This window comes from Elephas maximus, chromosome 13 (assembly GCF_024166365.1).
Source record: "Elephas maximus indicus isolate mEleMax1 chromosome 13, mEleMax1 primary haplotype, whole genome shotgun sequence".
Lineage (NCBI taxonomy): Eukaryota > Metazoa > Chordata > Mammalia > Proboscidea > Elephantidae > Elephas > Elephas maximus.
In genome coordinates this window covers 53879127-53897655 of record NC_064831.1, presented here as the reverse complement: position 1 = coordinate 53897655, position 18529 = coordinate 53879127, and the positions used below count along the sequence as shown (strand labels likewise).

The 18529-nt window shown below is 39.9% G+C and overlaps 1 protein-coding gene across 7 annotated transcripts in view; it reads left to right on the top strand.

The window, feature by feature from the left end:
- Positions 1-18529, top strand: part of HERC1 (HECT and RLD domain containing E3 ubiquitin protein ligase family member 1) — a 197021-nt gene that overhangs the window by 121365 nt on the left and 57127 nt on the right. For 6 of the 7 annotated variants that reach the window (XM_049905982.1, XM_049905980.1, XM_049905977.1 and 3 more), the window contains 11 exons: positions 1661-1926; positions 3709-3924; positions 4735-4855; positions 5084-5321; positions 5477-5670; positions 8482-8637; positions 10232-10338; positions 10862-10972; positions 16449-16625; positions 17613-17852; positions 18215-18298. In XM_049905982.1, coding sequence (XP_049761939.1) covers positions 1661-1926; positions 3709-3924; positions 4735-4855; positions 5084-5321; positions 5477-5670; positions 8482-8637; positions 10232-10338; positions 10862-10972; positions 16449-16625; positions 17613-17852; positions 18215-18298 — 1910 coding nt within the window. The remainder of the gene's footprint in view (positions 1-1660; positions 1927-3708; positions 3925-4734; positions 4856-5083; positions 5322-5476; positions 5671-8481; positions 8638-10231; positions 10339-10861; positions 10973-16448; positions 16626-17612; positions 17853-18214; positions 18299-18529) is intronic. The other variant, XM_049905979.1, reaches the window with a different exon arrangement.

The following is an 18529-nucleotide window of genomic DNA, read 5'->3' as shown; positions in this document are numbered from 1 at the left end:
GGTGAGTTCACACGATAGAATGTTATTCAACAGTCAAAACAAATGAACCGTGATTATGCGGAGTGATGTAGACGAGTGTTAGCAATATCATATTGAGTGAAAAGAGTATGTCCAAAAAGAGATTACATAAAATAATAGTCTTTTTTAGACATTTAAAAACAACAAAAATTAAGTATTTTTCCTTTTAGGAAACATAAGATAAAGCTATATTTAACAATAGCACAAGCACGGGATTGATAAACCGAGGATTTAGGATAGCGATAACCTTAGCTAGGAAGACACAAGGAGAGAGGGTTGAAGGAGGAGTAGGTAGATACAAGTTACTGTCGGTTTTCTAGTTCCTGTGTTTATAAGTGCATATGATAAACAAATATGTCTATACAATAACAAACCACACGTGCACCAGTGAGGAGCATGTATCATGAACCAAGGATTATGATTAGTTGAGTTCAGGCACCTGAGATGAGTTAAACTAAAAAAGACATGCTGTGCAAGAATTGAGCATGTACATATTTATTAAAGCTAGTATTGGCAATGCTAATATTGGCAAACATGTATATATTTATTAAAGCTAATATTGGCAAATATTTATTAAGGCTAATATTGGCAAATGTTTATTAAAGCTAATATTGGCAAATGACTTGGACAATTGCTTCTGTGTTCAAACGTGTTAACATTTTTGTTATTTAGTGTAAAGATTTTAGCCTAGAAAATGCCCACTGGCAAAACTAATGGTATTCAACAACTGTTGTGACACCATTTGGTAATTTTATAACTATAGGTATCATTTTACACAGTGAAACCTGTGAGACTGGAACTCGACGGGACTGCCTTGTTTTTCTGGGTCTCGAGTTATCCACCTTTGTCAGGGTACAGTCTTACACTTTTCTGTTGATCTCTGTTAGTGGGAAATATTTGAGTTTCCATTCTCTGACAGGTTTCCACTTCATACAGGTTCTGGCTTTAGCAGGTTTTACTGTAGTAAATCTTACATATTCTTGTCTGTGAAACTTTGCTTCCTCTACACAGGAGTTTCACAATCTATAATAAATACACACATGACACAGTCAGTGAGGGTGGTTCTATCATTGAAACCCAGAGAGTGATATATATTTCTCTTTTTTGTGTGAGTTTACTTGGCCTTCTGTGTTCATTTTTTGGTAATATTTCATTGCAGATATGTAGACACATGCAGTCTTAACTTACCCTTTGCAATGATAATGTTAAATCAGATGAAATCCTTCTATTACCAGTAGGTCTTACCATCAGTGTCTGAAGTGCCTAGTCCCTTCTTTTTGTTCATAAATGATGGTCTGGTTTAATACTGCAGAGCATTTTAAGCTAAGCATTTTGAGAGCAGCTTCTGCCTTTCTTTTTCTTGTGGCAGCGTGTTGCTAAAGCGCTTACAGAGACACTGGTACATCAAACAGGGCTTCTCCTTTATTTTCTTACATTGCTCTAGCTTTTGTTTGTTGTTGGTTTTTTGTTTTTTTTTTTAAACCGAAGCGTTTTGCTGAGATTCACTTAATGCATGCATGTATTCAGACATGAGTATCCATTTCTCACCAGTTGGTATGGTGCAGTGCTCAGCCTCACCTAGTTTTAGAATGTTTGCTCTGCTTGGTTGCCATTGATGTGTGTGTGTTCTTTTTGTATATAGGTCCTATGCACAGTCAGTTGGAATCCCTGAGTGACTCTTGGGCTCGCCTGAAACATAGCAGAGACTGGTTATACAACTCTTATTCCTTTGAGTCTGATTTTGATCTTACCAAGTCTTTGGGAGTTCACACACTGATTGAAAATGTTGTAAGCTTCGTGAGTGGAGATGTGGGGAATGCCCCAGGTTTTAAAGAGCCAGAGGAAAGTATGTCTACAAGCCCCCAGGCCTCCATCATTGCAATGGAACAGCAACAGCTAAGGGCAGAAGTAAGTCTTTTATATTTACTCCTTGTGAGGGACTCTGGAAACTTAAGTGGAACCACTGAATACAATTCTGGGAAAACCTTCTCCTTTTCTTTTTCCCTTGCCTGCCTCTTTCTTTCACCTGAGCTTTCTGATGTTGATTTGTTAATTAAAACAGCATAGTATTTTGTTTGAATTGGACGGAAGTGCATTTTTCTTTATTGCCTCTCTCAGAATACGATACTCTAGTCACAAGTCTTATTTTATCTCCTAGAAACTAGGGCGACAGTGGCTGGATGGTCACAGGGGTCTGCTTCTCAGAGTCCCCACTTTTGACCCATTTGTCTCAGTTTAAAAGGACTAGATTAGAGCACCACAGTAATAATCATTATAGGCAAGACCCACTGATGAATGCTGAAATTAGTGGGTAAAACTTTAAGGAGAAACAGGATGTTTGCACAGCCTCAAAGTATCTTTCCCAAGATATTTTTTAATTATTGTGGTTTTAACATACCCACAAAACCTTTGATACTCCTCCTTCCGGGAGGTGGAGCTTAATTCTCCTCCCCTTGAGGGTGGGCTGGATTTAATGACTTACTTCTAACAATTAGAATATGAACAGGGAAAAATTATAACTTTACATTACAGGAACCTGGTAGGCATCACTTTAAACAAGGAATCAAGATTAATATCACCAGTGATAAGTCATGTTGATATCAGGTACCCTCTGATAGAGTGTGATAAGAAGGACACTCATCTCTGTGATATTCTTCCCCAAAATACATAACTCCAGTCCAATCGTGGGACAACATGAGGCAAACCCAAATTAAGGAATATTCTACAAAATACATGAACAGCTCTTCAGAAGTATCAAGGTCGTGAAAAACAAGGAAAGACTGAGAAATTATCACAGACTAAAGGAGGCTAAGGAGACACGACAATAAAGACATTGTGGTATCCTGGGTTGGATCCTGGAACAGAAAAGGGACATTACAGGAAAACTGGTGAAGTCCAGTTAAAGTCTGTGGTTTAGTTAGTAGTGCGTACCAATGTTAATTCCTTAGGTTTGATAAATTCACCGTGATTTCATGAGATGTTGACATTAGGGGAAAGGTATACAGGAGCTCTCTGTACCATCTTTACAACTCTTCTGTAAATCTAAAATTATTTCAAAATAAAAAGTTAAAAAAAAAAAAACAGGGATAGGCTGATAGACTGCAGTGGTAGGCAGTGTCTTCTTGGGGAAGATGGGCTAGAAGCTCAAGAGAACCACAGAGAAGCACTCCCTCTAATCCTTGATTATTACTCATGCTATATAACTTTACTGTAAATAAAGGAAGTGATAACAATGCTACCTTATAGTTTTGAAACCTTCACATTCATCTCCTCATGAGCTTCACAGTAGTAACTCTGTGTAGGTTAGATAAAGTACTGTTAGCCTCATTTTACACGTGGTGTAATCAAGACTCGGAAAGTTAAATGACTTTCCCAGGGCCACACAGGAGATGGAAGAGTCTGGTCTTGAAACCATGTCTCCTACGTCCAAATCTCCATCTTTTCCCTTTGTACTGTGTAGCCTCTTTTATATACTGAAGTATTTTGCTTATAGAGTTTGTAGATAAATTTTGATAAAAAAAAAAAAAAACAAAGTAGTAAAATGAATGCTTATCTTAAAACCAAGTAGATTCCTAGGAAATGTCAGAATTTCCTGCTTGTTAAATAGTAGTACATTGTCTGTGACAGAGTTTCTTTGTGTCTAAGTTCAATGAAGAACTCTAAAAGATGTTTCTTTTACTTTTTCTCAAGCTTCGCTTAGAGGCACTTCACCAGATCCTTGTTCTGTTGTCTGGAATGGAGGAAAAAGGTAGTGTCTCTCTGGCAGGAAGCAGGTCAAGCTCAGACTTCCAGTCAACCACACTGCTCACGTCTGTGAGGCTACAGTTTCTAGCAGGGTGCTTTGGGTTAGGCACTGTTGGACATGCAGGAGCCAAAGGAGAAAGTGGTCGATTGCATCATTATCAGGTAGGTGACAGACCTGTCTTATGCGGATGATATCTTCCAGTATATTCAGATTTTAGCTGACGCTTGGCAAAACAAGTGTATAATGCTAAGCTGTTTGATGTTTAAGATTGAGGTTTAAATATGTAAACCAACCAAAACCCAAATCCCGACTCAGAGCAACCCTATAGGACAGAGTAGAACTGTCCCATATGGTTTCTAAGGAGTCCCTGGTGGGTCTGAACTGCTAAACTTTTGGTTAGCAGCCATAGCTCTTAACTACTACGCCACCAAGGTTTTCTTAAATATGTAAAGACTTTTAAATTATCTTTTTAGGACATCTCATTGGTTTAGTTTCCTAATTAGTACGATTGGGATTAGGTGAGCCCTGGTACTGTTGTACTTTTAGATTCTGTGCTGGCTCGGTTTTAGTAACCCTTAGCCCAATGTGATACAGGCAGATCTAAGTTAGAATAGGGGTTGGAGTTTGGGAGGATGAGTTTCAAGGGTTTATATTTGATCATTTTGCCTAGTTTCTCTGATTCCTTTCATAATTTTTTTTTAAAAAGCATTGTCTTTTCATCATCCGATGTCTCCCATATTTAGAAAGGAAACATTGCTTTGTAGGGAAGGAGAAAGATTATATAGAATTAAGAGTTACCAAGCATTTGAAAACAAGCTTGTTTAAAACTTTCACAGCTGTGAAATGCACTAGATAATTAAAAACCAGCATAGGGCTCTAGCATAAACTAGGGATAAAATGATATTCTGTCTTTTGAGCAAGGAGGTTTTATCGTTGCTCATAGAAAAAGTGAATCTTTATGTATAATCCAGGATGGGATCAGAGCAGCTAAGAGAAATATTCAGATTGAAATCCAGGTGGCTGTGCATAAGATTTATCAGCAGTTGTCTGCTACCCTGGAGAGAGCCCTACAAGCAAACAAACATCGTATTGGTGAGTAACTTCCTTGCCAATCCAAGATGAATGTTGTGTTTTGGTCAGAAGTTATGCTAGGTAGTTGCATTCTCTACCTCGTGTTAATGTTAATAGATGAAATAAATATTTGAAAATGTGATAGCATTTCGTATTACTGTTTATATTTTGGAAAATTATTTATTTTTGTAAATGTTTTGTTTACATCAAAGAAGATTCTCAGCTGGCTCTCTCTCTCTTTTTTTCTAGAAGCCCAGCAGCGTCTACTTTTGGTTACTGTTTTTGCCCTGAGTGTCCATTATCAACCAGTCGATGTTTCTCTGGCAATTTCCACTGGTCTGCTAAACGTACTGTCGCAGTTATGTGGCACAGACACCATGCTAGGACAGCCTCTGCAGTTGTTGCCGAAAACGGGTGTTTCCCAGCTTAGCACAGCTTTGAAAGTGGCCAGTACAAGACTGCTCCAGATTCTTGCCATCACTACAGGGTGAGCATTGTAGCTGTTTTGGTAGAACTCTATGGGGCCTGTTCTCTCTACATTTTAGTAATATCTGTCTCCCTTTATTACCTACTTCCTGCGTTTCAAGTAACATTTATCCTGTGCAACCTCGCCACTTATTTTTTCCCTTTTGTTTCATGTAGGACCTATGCTGATAAACTGAGCCCCAAGGTAGTTCAGTCCTTGTTGGATCTGCTGTGTAGTCAGTTGAAGAATTTGTTGTCCCAAGCTGGTGTACTACTTATGGCCTCCTTTGGAGAAGGGGAAGGAGAAGAGGGAGAAGAAGAAGAAAGAAAAGTTGACTCTAGTGGAGAAACTGAGAAGAGAGATTTCAGAGGTATCATTAAACTCTTTATCATTATTTACGAGCATTATAGAACCCACATTGTGTATGTATCACTAGAATGTAGACTTCTTTCCATTGTAAGGATTTGTATTTGCTGTTGGTTTGCAAACCCCTTTTTTCTCCAAATATGTATGATTTAGATGAGCTTCTGACCCTGCCTCCTCACCTTAGAAAGAGTGTGCCAGCCCTGATGCTGTGGCTGTCCTGCTCACTCTAGGTTCAGCTTCTTGGCATCCTGGCTCTAGGACCTAGAGTCCAGGTGACTGATTCCCCAGGTTATTGCCTGATTGCCTAGGGGGAGGTCAGGTGTTCTCTTAGCATAGGACCCTGACAAGCCATCTCTAACCACAGCCGTGGCCCACGTGTTCCCCCAGGACCAGAGGTTTTGATTTTGGGGAACTGGGTTTTAATTAGAGGGGCTGGACTTGCTCCTATGCTGCTGTGTTCCCTAGTCACTAATTAATTCTTCATTATATTTTGCGGTCATAACTTTTGGTTGTTGTAATATGATCATCTGCTCACAGCTTAAAAAATTACAGTGAGCGTTATTTCAGTAGAACTTAATACTTGAACAGCAGAACTACTACATATGTCTGTCACATCATTAAAGAAATAAAGGTCTTAAAATTATCACCTATTCAAAAATATATTGTGACTCTACAGTGTCCCATTATCATAGTAAACCCTGGGAGCCCTTGAATCTCTTCTGGAGATTCAAGGTAGATGGTAGATGGAGGAAGAAAGCAAGTTATTTGAGCTCTCTATGCTCCAGTCCCTTCGTCTATAAAATAAGGGTAATAGCAGGACCAACCTTCTAAGGTCGTTGTGAGGATTAAATAATACACGTAAAGCTCATAGTGAGGGCTCAGTGAGTGTTCATATTAATATCAAAATAATGTAATAAATACATTAAAATAATATTAATATTTTTGTTGATAGGTGGGTGGATGAATTAAAAAAAAAAAAAAAAAAGGAAATACCTGGTTGATACAAAGTTGGTAAAGCCTTTTCCCTGAACTCAGGGACCTTCTAGGGCAATGAAGGAGGCAGACATGTAAACAGATAACTACAGTGTCATCTAAGAAGAAATATCTAGATCTCCTTAGTCCCAATCTGGCAGGATGTGTGAGGGCTAGCTTTTCAGTTTCAGAGATTGAAACAGTAGCAAATTCATTTTCTCTGTTTGTATACAGAGTATGATCTTTATACAAAAGACATGAGCAGACCCAGAAGATATGATCCATAAAAGTGAGCATTTAATGCTGCCTCCTGTTTTCCCTGTAGGCCCATTGGGGGAACAAAGGGTTGTTGAGGTGACAGTTTCTCACCGCGCTGTGCCAGATACTGCTCATATGGACAGCAGGAAGGCGGTCGTAGAGTTACTCGTCAGCCCGTAGGTCCCCAAGAAAACTGGATCCTTCCTTTCCAGTAAAGGGAGAAACAGTCTTGTGAATGAATCTCAGCAGGAACAACAGACAGCAGACCAAGTCCGCATCTGTTCCCCTCAGGTTATCCTGGAGAGGACCACTGAACCCTCTCTATTTATGGGGATAGCTGAGACTGATACTGACTCTTATCAGCAGTGGCCAGGCATTCAGAGGCAGACTTCCCAGGTATTAATAACTCCCCAACCTTCCTAAAATACTTAATTAAAAGGAAGTTATACCCTTAATTTTAAAGGTAGTATTGATACAGAAACACAAACTATTTCAAGTTGTATCTATCAACTTTGTAGTTGAGGCCTCCAGTCTTTAATTAATTTAGTATCTTGTTACAGAAATATTTGCTGAAGGTTGGGGGGAAGATGCAGGCCCTCATAAAAGGGATTTTCCCAGGTAGCGCTGCCAAGATAGAAGGTTTCATAGAAGAGGCAGCTTTTGAACTGGATCTTGAAGGAACGTATAGGAACAAGGTTGGAGTGAGATACGTGGGTACACAGGGCTGGCTGAAATTTGATATTCTTCAGATTATGATTGTAAAAGTATTTGCATAGCATTTAAGTAAAGAAGAGGTAGAGTCCTGTGGGGAGGAAAGGGGGAGAAGTTCTTAGCTTTTTCTCTAATTGTCCTACCAATTTAATTCTGTCACAGACTTGCCTACCTCTTTCAGCAAACAAAGCCCTCCAGTCTAAATGCACCCTCCTATAAAGATAAATATTGTTGTTTTTAGGTGTTGTTGGGTCAATTCTGACTCATAGTGATCCCATGTGACAGAATAGAACTGCTGCATAGGGTTTTCTCGGCTGTAATCTTTATAGAAGCAGTAAAGGAAAAAAAAAAAATGGATAAAACCAAATAGAAGTCTTCTTAAAACCAAACAATAGTTTAGCTTAAGTAGTAAAAAAAAGTCTGCCTTAAGCATTATGCTATTTTAAAAACTATATGAGATCAAAGTGACAAAAGCAACTTGAATGATTAGATAGGAACCTTAGGGGGCAGTGTGTTTATGTTAATAGGGGATGAACAACCCAGAAAAGAGGGTGAGAATGATTGTACAACTTGAAATCAATGTCACTGAATTGTACATGCAGAAACTGTCGAATTGGTGTCTGTTTTGCTGTGTACACACACATTATACTAGCATGTTCACTATTTCTGTATACAGAAATAAAAGATGTTTTAAGTTTGGCTTTATTTTCCAACCTTCCCCCATTCTCTTCTTTTTCAAAACTCAGTAACTTAGTGACAACCTAGATGTTGAATCAGGCTTGTGCTTACTGCAATCTAGATGCAAATTATCTGATATACGACTGTTTGCTGCTGGCTTTTGATTGTCACGTAAACTTGTCTCTTCACTCTTCAGCTGCTCTCAGGAAACAACACGCAGCAGAACTACATCTGGGGGATTTTTTAGTTTTTCTTCGCAGAGTTGTGTCTTCAAAAGCAATTCAGTCAAAAATGGCTTCCCCAAAGTGGACAGAGGTGCTTTTAAATATAGCATCTCAGAAGTGTTCTTCAGGTAATCATCCTTACCTTTTATTTTAGAGTGGTTTTGCACATCACTTGTTTTAGTTATAATGCCAGATGTTAGCCCCATTGAACACTTGGCCTTAATTTCAAGACTTGATTTTTTTCTGAGTACTTATTTGATCAAAAGAAGACTCTAATTTCGGGAGTAAAAATTGATAGGAATCAATAAAAGAAACTGAGGCTCAGAGAAGTAAGGTGACCAAGGCCACATAGCTCAGCAGACCTTTAAATACGTCTGTCCGTGTCTAAAGCGCAGGCTTAGCACACTTACTGCATAGGAGAAGATCTGTTTAAATGTGAGAATTTACCACAGGTTTTGACTTTGCTTCCTTGATTATCGGGATGCAGACTGAATTTGTCCATTCTCTCCTCTCCTGATGTGACTTCTATTGCCGTGATCGTGGCTTCTGATTGGGGTGATGTATGGAATGTGATAGTTCTATATCCTGGTTCTTAGCCTGCTTGTGTAGATTGCTGTCAGTCCTTTCCTAGTCTGTTCAAATCTGCTAAAATGTAACAGTCTTCCCTGGTACATGTTATTTTATGTGTATACTTTCTCAATTTACTTCAGTTTTTTTAAAATTAGTATAACTTGCAATAGCTTTAATTCCCCTTTAATAAGATGAGGCTTATTTAACATTGGTTATGTTTTTAGAGCATGAAGAAAAATCAGATGTCATTTATTTTCAACTGGTTTTATTCTATTAATGAGTATTTAAAAGAAGAGCAATTTATGCATCAATACCCAATCTCTGGCTTTGTTGCCTTTAGAAAAGGACACATGGCTTACTGGCCATTAGCCCTGAGGATCTCTGAGTCAGTCAGGACACGGTCAGGGGAGGCAGTAAGTGTGATAAGCCTGAGCTTTAGAGACGGACAGACGTATTTAAAGGTCTGCTGAGCAATGTGGCCTTGGTCACCTTACTTCTCTGAGCCTCAGTTTCTTTTTCAGTAAAATGGGGATACAATTCTGGATTTGTGGAATTAACACGTATAAAATTAATAGCACAGTACTTGGCACCAAAAATCCATCACCCTTGAGTCGATTCCGAGTCATAGGCACCCTATAGGACAGAGTAGAACTGCTCCATAGGGTTTCCAGGGAGCAGCTGGTAGATGCGAACTGCCAACCTTTTGGTTAGTAGCCGAGCTTTTAACCACCGGCACAGGTAGTTATTATAGTACTTTTTTTATTATAAAAAAAGAGCCAAAACCAAACCCAGTGCTGCTGAGTTGATTCCAACTCATAGTGACCCTATAGGACAGAGTAGAACTGCCCTATAGTTTCCAAGGAGCACCTGGTGGATTCGAACTGCTGACCCTTTGGTTAGCAGCTGTAGCACTTAACCACTACGCCACCAGGGTTTCCTTTTTTATTATACGTACCAAAAAACTGAGGCATAAACACAAATATTCCTAAACAATAATGGATACAGGATTATTTCAGAATTTTTGTGGTAATAGGTTGAAATGAAGCCCATTCCACCCACAAATGGTCAGCAGCCTCAGGGATTTTTTTTGAGAGGTTTATTTTAACTTTGAATTTAATCACATTGGTAATAAGAAATGTCTTTTTCCCTCAGGTATTCCTCTAGTTGGTAACTTAAGAACAAGGCTCCTTGCACTTCATGTCCTCGAAGCTGTGCTGCCAGCTTGTGAGTCTGGCGTAGAAGACGATCAGATGGCCCAGGTTTCTGTTTTTAAAGTTGTTCAGAGCTGTTTCTCACACCTATCACATGATTCACCCCAAATCTAAACTTACAGAGTCTTCGGTTGTAAAATGTGCCACATATTCAGTAGCATAACTTCTGTTTCTGAGATTGCTTTATTATCCTGCCCCCAGGCAAGGGGAAAGAAAAATTAAGTTATGGGGTGTGAGGGGTGGAGGCATAGGGGATACTTACAAGGTCAGAAGAAAAGGAACATCTATGGGGTTTCTTACTAGGCTTGGGTGTCTCTAGAGGGATATGTGAGGCTGTGTGGCCTGATCACAGGTCCATATAGTAAGGCAACATGAGGGCAATGGAACTGCTTCCTAGTGGGTCAGTGTTCTTTCTAAAGATGTTTAACTTTAACCACAAACGGCAACTAACAGTTATATAATCAAACTTAACATGTGACCTAATATTACAGTTTTATGATTTATCTTTTCTAAAAGTATTTAAAACTACTCTTTTCAAATTGCATCATCCTTTTTCCTTTCAATAAAACAGGTTGTGGAACGTTTATTTTCCCTTCTATCAGATTGTATGTGGGAGACACCCATTGCTCAGGCCAAACATGCTATTCAGATAAAGGAAAAAGAGCAAGATATAAAATTACAGGTAATTGATTCTTCCAAAGAGGTAATTTTAAACAGTACAAGTGAATATCCTGTCACCTGTTTCTGGATCCCCTCTCTGAGGGACCTTCCTCTGTCAGTTATTCCATCTGGTCTTTCTGCACTGTCCACCTGTCCTTCTCTCGGCTTAGAAACATGCTGTTTTTCACCGCCGCTCTCCCAAATCCCTTTTTTATCTCTGAAGCCTTCTCTATTTTCTCTCTTGTCTTTTACTACTAAGCATCTCAAAACAGTAATCTACACATTTCAGCTACTTCCTTACTTCTCATTCTCTTTCCAATCCAACAGTTTATCTTCCATCAAGGCACCAAAATTAAATGACAAAGATAAGTGTTAATTGCTAAATATTGTGTACACTTTTTTGTCTGTATTTTACTTGACTGCTAGGAACTCTAGCCTACTGTGGTTTTCAAAACACTACCTTTGCCTACATTTCTGTATGTGTCCTCTCCCAAGCCTTGATTTCCTCTGGAGTAAATGCTTGTTTGGTGCTACCTTCTCCATTCCTCCATCCCAAATCATTGGTGTTCCTCAGCGTTCTCTCATAAGCTTTTCTAGCAGTGTCATCCATATCAATAACCATATTCACCTACGTGTGGGTGCCTTCCAAACTTACATGCCAACCCAGGTTTCACTCCCTTAAACCTTTCTCCTTTTCTTCCCATCTCATTCTTAGTTGGTGGCACCTGTTTTTCTAAATTTGAATTCCTGGGAATTCTAAACTCTCCTAACTTCCCCATTTATGTAGTCCCTAGGTCCCATTGATTTTATGTCCTAAATATCTCTTGAATCCTTCCATCTGTCTACCTTAATTATTTTCTTGGCCTTCATGATTCCACACTTTTTCTAGTTTTCCTTCTACCTCAGTAACATGCCCTTTTCTTCTCATTCCCTTTTATTGGTGCTTCTTCTATCTAATCTCTTAAGTGCTGGGAGCATCCCAAGGCTGTGCCCTAAGAACCCTCACCCCATTCCTTCTCCTGCAACTAAGGAAGCCTTATTCACACCTGTATGTCATGACTATCAAATTTGTAATTCCAGTTCTGACCTTTTTCCTGAGTTCTAGTCTTATGTACCCATCTTCTGCTTATCTCAGCACTTGAATTATAGTCTACTAGGCATCTCATGCTTAGTATGTCAAAAATAGCATCCCTGGTTTCATCATATCCTGTTCTTTCCTCAGACTTTTTTCACCCTCCTAGTTAGTTAGTTTTTTTAGTTGATGTTGTTATTAGGTGCCATCAAGTCGGTTCCGACTCATAGCGACCCTGTGTACAACAGAACAAAACACTGTCCGGGCCTGCACCATCCTCATAATTGTTATGCTTGCGTCCATTGTTGCAGCCACTGTGTCAGTCCATCTGGTTGAGGGTCTTCCTCTTTTTTGCTGACCCTTTTCTTTACCAAGCATGATGTCCTTGTCCAGGGAGGGACTGATCCCTCCTGTTAACATGTCCAGATTATGTTAGAGGTAGTCTTGCCATCCTTGCTTTTAAGGAGTATTCTGGTTGTATGTCTTCCAAGACAGATTTGGTCATTCTTCTGGCCAAACCAAAAAAAAAAAAAAAAAACCAAACCCACTGCTGTCGAGTTGATTCCAACTCATAGCAACCCTGTAGGACAGAGTGGAACTGCCCCATAGAGTTTCCAAGGACCACCAGGCGGATTTGAACTGCCGACCTTTTGGTTAGCAGCTGTAGCGCTTAACCACTACGCCACCAGTGTTTCCATTCTTCTGGCAGTCCATGGTATGTTCAGTATTCTTCACCAACACCACAATTCGAAGGCATCAGTTCTTTGATCTCCCTTATTTCATCGTTCAGCTTTTGCATGCATATGAGGCTATTGAAAACACCATGGCTTGGATCAGACGTACCTTAGTCTTCAAGGTGACATCTTTGCTTTTCAACACTTTAGAGGTCTTTTGCAGCAGATTTGCCCAGTGCAATACATCTTTTGATTTCTTGACTGCTACCTCCATAGGCGTTGACTCTGGATCCAAGTAAAATGAAATCCTTGACAACTTCAATCTTTTCTCCGTTTATCATAATGCTGCTTATTGGTCCAATTGTGAGGATTTTTGTTTTCTTTATGTTGAGACGTAATCCATACCGAAGGCTATGGTCTTTGATTTTCATCAGTAAGTGAAAGCAAGCAAGGTTGTGTCATCTGCATAATGCAGGTTGTTAATGAGTCTTCCTCCAATCCTGATGCTCCATTCTTTTTCATGTAGCCCAGCTTCTCAGATCATTTGCTCAGCATACAGATTGAAAGGTATGGTCAAAGGATACAAACCTGACGTACACCTTTCCTGACTTTAAGTCATACAGTATCCACTTGTTCTGTACAAACAACTGCCTCTTAATCTATGTATAGGTTCCTCATGAGCACAATTAAGTGTTTTGGAATTTCCATTCGTTGCAGTGTTATCCATAATTTGTTATGATCCAAGCAGTTGAATACCTTTACATAGTCAATAAAATACAGGTAAACATCTTTCTGGTACTCCCACTTTCAGCCAGGATCCATCTGACATCAGCAGTGATATCCCTGGTTTCACGTCCTCTTTGGAATCTGGCTTGAATTTCTGGTAGCTCTCTGTCTATGTACTGCTGCCAGTGCTAGTTAGTTACTCAAGTGAAAAACCTAGGAGTCAACCTTGAGTCTTTTTTTGTATCGCCCCCATTTTCTTTACTGTACCATCTTCTGTTGGCTCCTTTCTAAAACATAACTTGAATTTGCCCATCTCTTCACCTCCTCTGCCAGGACTCTATGCCAAGCCACTGTTATGTCTGGCCTGGACCATGAAATATCCTCCTAACTGGTCTCTTGGGTTCCATTCTTACCCCCTGTAGCTTATTCTCTACGCAGGATCCATAATGATCTTTTAAAACTGTAAATCAGAGAATGTTGGTTCCCTGCTTACTTAAAACTCTCCAAAGATCTCTCATCATTCTTGGGATAAAATCTAGTACTCTTTTTTCTCTCCCCTTTGTTTACTATGCTTTCAGCAAGTAGCCTTCTCCCTGTAGTTGAACACACTAAGCTTGTTGCTTCCTTAGGGTTTTGCACTGATTGTTCCCTCTATCTGGTGTACTTCCCTCAGATATGCTTCTCAGAAGTTAACTTCTTCTTTTCAGGTATCAACTGAATTATCACCTCTTCAGAGAGTCCTTTCCTGATTACTCAGTCTAGAGTAGCTGCTACACACTCTTTATTATGTCCTAACCCAACCAAACCCATTGCCGTTGAGTCAAACCCTACTCATAGCAACCCTGTAGGACAGAGTCAAACTGCCCCATAAGGTTTCCAGGGAGCAGCTGGTGGATTCAAACTGCCGTCACTTTGGTTAGCAGCTGAGTTCTTAACCACTGCACCACCAGGGCTTCATTATTACATCACCTGCTTTAATTTCAACATAGCACTTAGGTTTTCTTGTTTATTTTATTTCTTCCTCTTTTAAAATAAAAGCTCTACAAAAGCAGGGACTTTTTCTATCTCTATCTTGTACGCTGCCAAATATATAGGAACTGGAACATAGTAGATGCTTAATAAATGCTCATTGAAAGACTGAAGGAATGAATTCAGGCCCTTACCATTTCTTTCCTGAACTCTTGCAGTAGTCTCCTGATTGGTCTCTCTGCCTTCATCCTGTACACCCCTGACAAAACGATGTTTAGAAAACATAGATCTGATTACAGATTCCCTACATAAATCATTCTGTGTAGGCACTCCCTATTGTCTAGAGATTAAAGTTCAGACTTCATAATATGGCACCAAAGGCTTTCCAGGATTTTGTGCTGTCTTCACCTTCCAGGCTCACTTCAGTCAGTTTCATGCTCCAGACCTTCCACATGGCTTGCTGTAACTCTAGATCCCTGAACTGTGTTCTGTCTTCTTGCCTTGGTACCTGTACACACTGCCCCAGATGCCTTTCTCTACCAGCTGCTTAATGCCTCCTCATCATTCAGGACTCAGCTCAGAGGTCACCCTCTTTGTCATGCTTTCCCTGTCCTTCCCAAGTGTGGTTAGACACTACACTTTTATAATTCTGCTATACCTATTATGTAACTTCTGTTATTCTTTTACTACAATACACCTACTCCTCCCTTATCGACTGTTTCGTTATTCCAACGTTTCACATTTATGACAACAGTAAAAAATCTTCTGTTAAACTCTTTTGGAAGGTGGGCATGGTAGCAATGGCTGTGGAACATCCCTTCCCTTGAGGAGGGTCTCCAGGCAGCCTCTGAGAAGTGCCCATGCCTTCTGCCCCCTCCTCCTGGTGGGCTTGGTGTCCAGCTGCTGCCGGGGCTGACTTCCTCCGTGGCCAGGGCCTCTGGGTAGCGGTGCAGGCAGCACCAAGCCAGCAGGCACCTGTTCTTGGTTCCCAGCTCCTGTGCAGCCTGAGGCTTTGCAGCTCAAATTTGCTGTGGGGTGGGGAGGGAGGAAAGAGAAAGGCATCGGAGAGGGTGTTTAGAAGAAATGTGTGCGAGTTTAATGACATCCCAAAGTAAGCCAACTGAGCCTGAAGCCTCCACCTCGGTGATGCCTGGTGTGTGCAGCCAGGCTCTCAGCGCAATTGCAGGAAGCCCTGAGCCTGCGTGAGTCACCAGACCTGGAGGGCAGAGCAGGCTCCTGGATTGTGAATTCAGGGCTTGCAGGGGTGGGAGTGGAGCCCTATAGGTGACTCTGTGAGGGAAGCTCTGACCCAGCACAGGAGGAAGGTGAAATGGTTAAGCTGTGGGCCCTCCAGTCACACAACCCAGCTTTATCCAGCTTTGTTTTCTGCAGAGGAATACTCTATAGCCAGACTCATCACAGTGTCGAGCACATCAGTAAATCTTAACTGTTACTATTTCTATGATAGTATTTTCTAAATAAAAAAAAAAATTGGACAAATAGAATGGTCTGAAAACAGGAAAAAAAAAAAATCCTCCATTTTCACGTAACACCTATTTTCATGAAACGACCTGGTCTCTAGAACCTGACCATGTCAGTAAGTGAGGAGTGTGTGTACTGTTATCATTTATTTACTTATCTCTGTGTCCCTTAATTGGACTATAAGCCCTGTGCAGGCAGGGTCCATGCTCTGTTTATCAATGTGTTCCCATTGCCTTGTACAGAAACTAGTACATAAAACCAAAAACCAGTTGCCTTTGTATTGACTCCAACTCGTGGCGACCTCTTGTGTGTTAGAGTAGAACTGTGCTCCATAGGGTTTTCAATGATTGATTTTTTTGGAAGTAGATTACCAGGTCTTTCTTCTGAGGTGCCTCTGGATAGACTCAAACTTCCAACCTTTTGTTTAGCAGCCAAGCATGTTAACCGTTTGGAGCACTTGTACATAGTGGGTACTTAATAAATATTTGTGGAATAAAACCTAGGAGTCAGAGAACATATGTATCACTGGAGAGCTGGGTATCTCCAGAATACTGACCCATCTTCCTTTCTGGCAGAAGCAGGGAGAGTTGGAGGAAGAAGATGAGAATCTTCCTATACAAGAAGTATCATTTGACCCAGAGAAAGCTCAGTGTTGCATCGTGGAGAATGGGCAGATTTTAACTCATGGCAGTGGAGGAAAAGGATATGGATTGGCATCAACTGGAGTAACTTCTGGGTGTTATCAGTGGAAGGTGAGTAGAATTCCAAGTACTTTTTTGAGTATTTTGCCTTTTAGTCTTTTTTCCCCAGGTTTTATTTAAAAAAAAGTGTGGAAATACTAAAAAACATACATATATTATTTGCAGTGTTCTACCATCACGTATGATATTAACATATATGGAAACTGAGTGAAGGGTATACAGGAACTCTGTACTATTTGTGTAACTCTTCTGTAAGGCTAAAGTTACCAAAAAATGAACAGCTGAAAAATCACGTTATGTCCCTCACATGAGGGGTCACACAGAGCACGCTCTTCCCTCAACAATGAAAATGCAGCAGCTCGCTTTTCCCTAGGGAAGTCCATTCGAGACTCAGTCCCCACGGTTTTGAGTGGGGGCTGGTCACGTTAGTCCCCTCTGGCTAGCATGTACCAAAATTTTAGATTCCAGGAGCAAAGCAGGTATTCACCATAAACCACACTGTTTGTACAAATAGTCTAGGCACAATGAGCCACCCTGATCAGTTAGGGAAAGTTTATGGCAATGTAGGGAACCGTTTACCAGTTAAATTCCCAGGTAATAGCCAGGGGCCAACGTTACAAACATACCTTTCACAGAATAGCAGTCTCAGACCTGCTGTGTTAACTTTTTTCTCACCGGAAGTATACATATAGAAAAATCTGTACATAAAGAATGGAAGCTTTTTATTAGTAGCCTTCTGGACTAGACACCCTTCCTCAGCTTCATAAGTTGTGAACTAAAATTGCTTATTTTAATATGTTACAGTTATTCAAAGGTTTTTTTTTAAATGTTGTACAAGGTAAAGAATAACTTTGTCTTAAAATCATTACAAATTGATGAAATTATTTTATTTTCACTCAGGCTAAAAATAAACTTACCATGTTCCCGTAAATGCATAAGTATTAATTACAAACACATTCTGCAGTATTGGTTATTATTAGTTAATAGTATGTAAGCAGGGTTTTTGAAGATTAATGAACATTACCACTTTTATTTTAGTTTTACATTGTGAAAGAAAACAGAGGTAATGAAGGCACATGTGTTGGAGTTTCTCGCTGGCCGGTCCATGACTTTAACCACCGCACTACCTCGGACATGTGGCTGTATAGGGCCTACAGTGGTAACCTCTACCATAATGGAGAACAGACTCTGACATTGTCCAGCTTTACTCAAGGAGATTTCATTACCTGTGTGTTAGACATGGAAGCCAGGACCATTTCCTTTGGGAAAAATGGAGAGGTACTGAAACCCATTCACAAGCACCTCATATTTTCTGTTTTTATTTATAGTTAATCAAGTTCTGGTTATTTATAGATCACTCACTCTCCTCTGCTTTTTCTCTAATATGTTTTGGTTCTTATATCAGCACCAAACAAACCACAGAAAGGAAAGATAGTAAAATTTCAGCAAGATTGTTGACTTGGATGAAAAAATGAGGGTCGTTTCTTATTTTCGGAATTTTCTTGTTTAGCAAGATTAACTGAGACTTAGTAACTTTTACTCTGTCTCATGAGAGCTTTGAATTTTACTGTTGTTGAGTATTATCAGTTTTTAAAAATTTTTGTTTCTTTTTACTTTTTGTCACTTCTGCCACACTGTAGGAACCCAAGCTAGCTTTTGAAGATGTGGATGCAGCCGAGTTGTACCCTTGTGTGATGTTCTATAGTAGCAACCCAGGGGAAAAGGTAATGAAACCTCAAGTCTGTATACTTAAAGGATATTTGTTATTTTTATTAGTATTGGCTAGCATGTTAGACTATGAGTCGGAATCGACTCGAGGGCACTGGGTGGGTTAGCATGTTAGAACTTGTAAATATCACAAACTGTTTCTACCATTAGAAGTACCTGATTCCAGTAATTTACTCATCTAGAAGAAGGTTAGATATTTTTAGAAGTTACCTTTGCTCTTTAGTAAG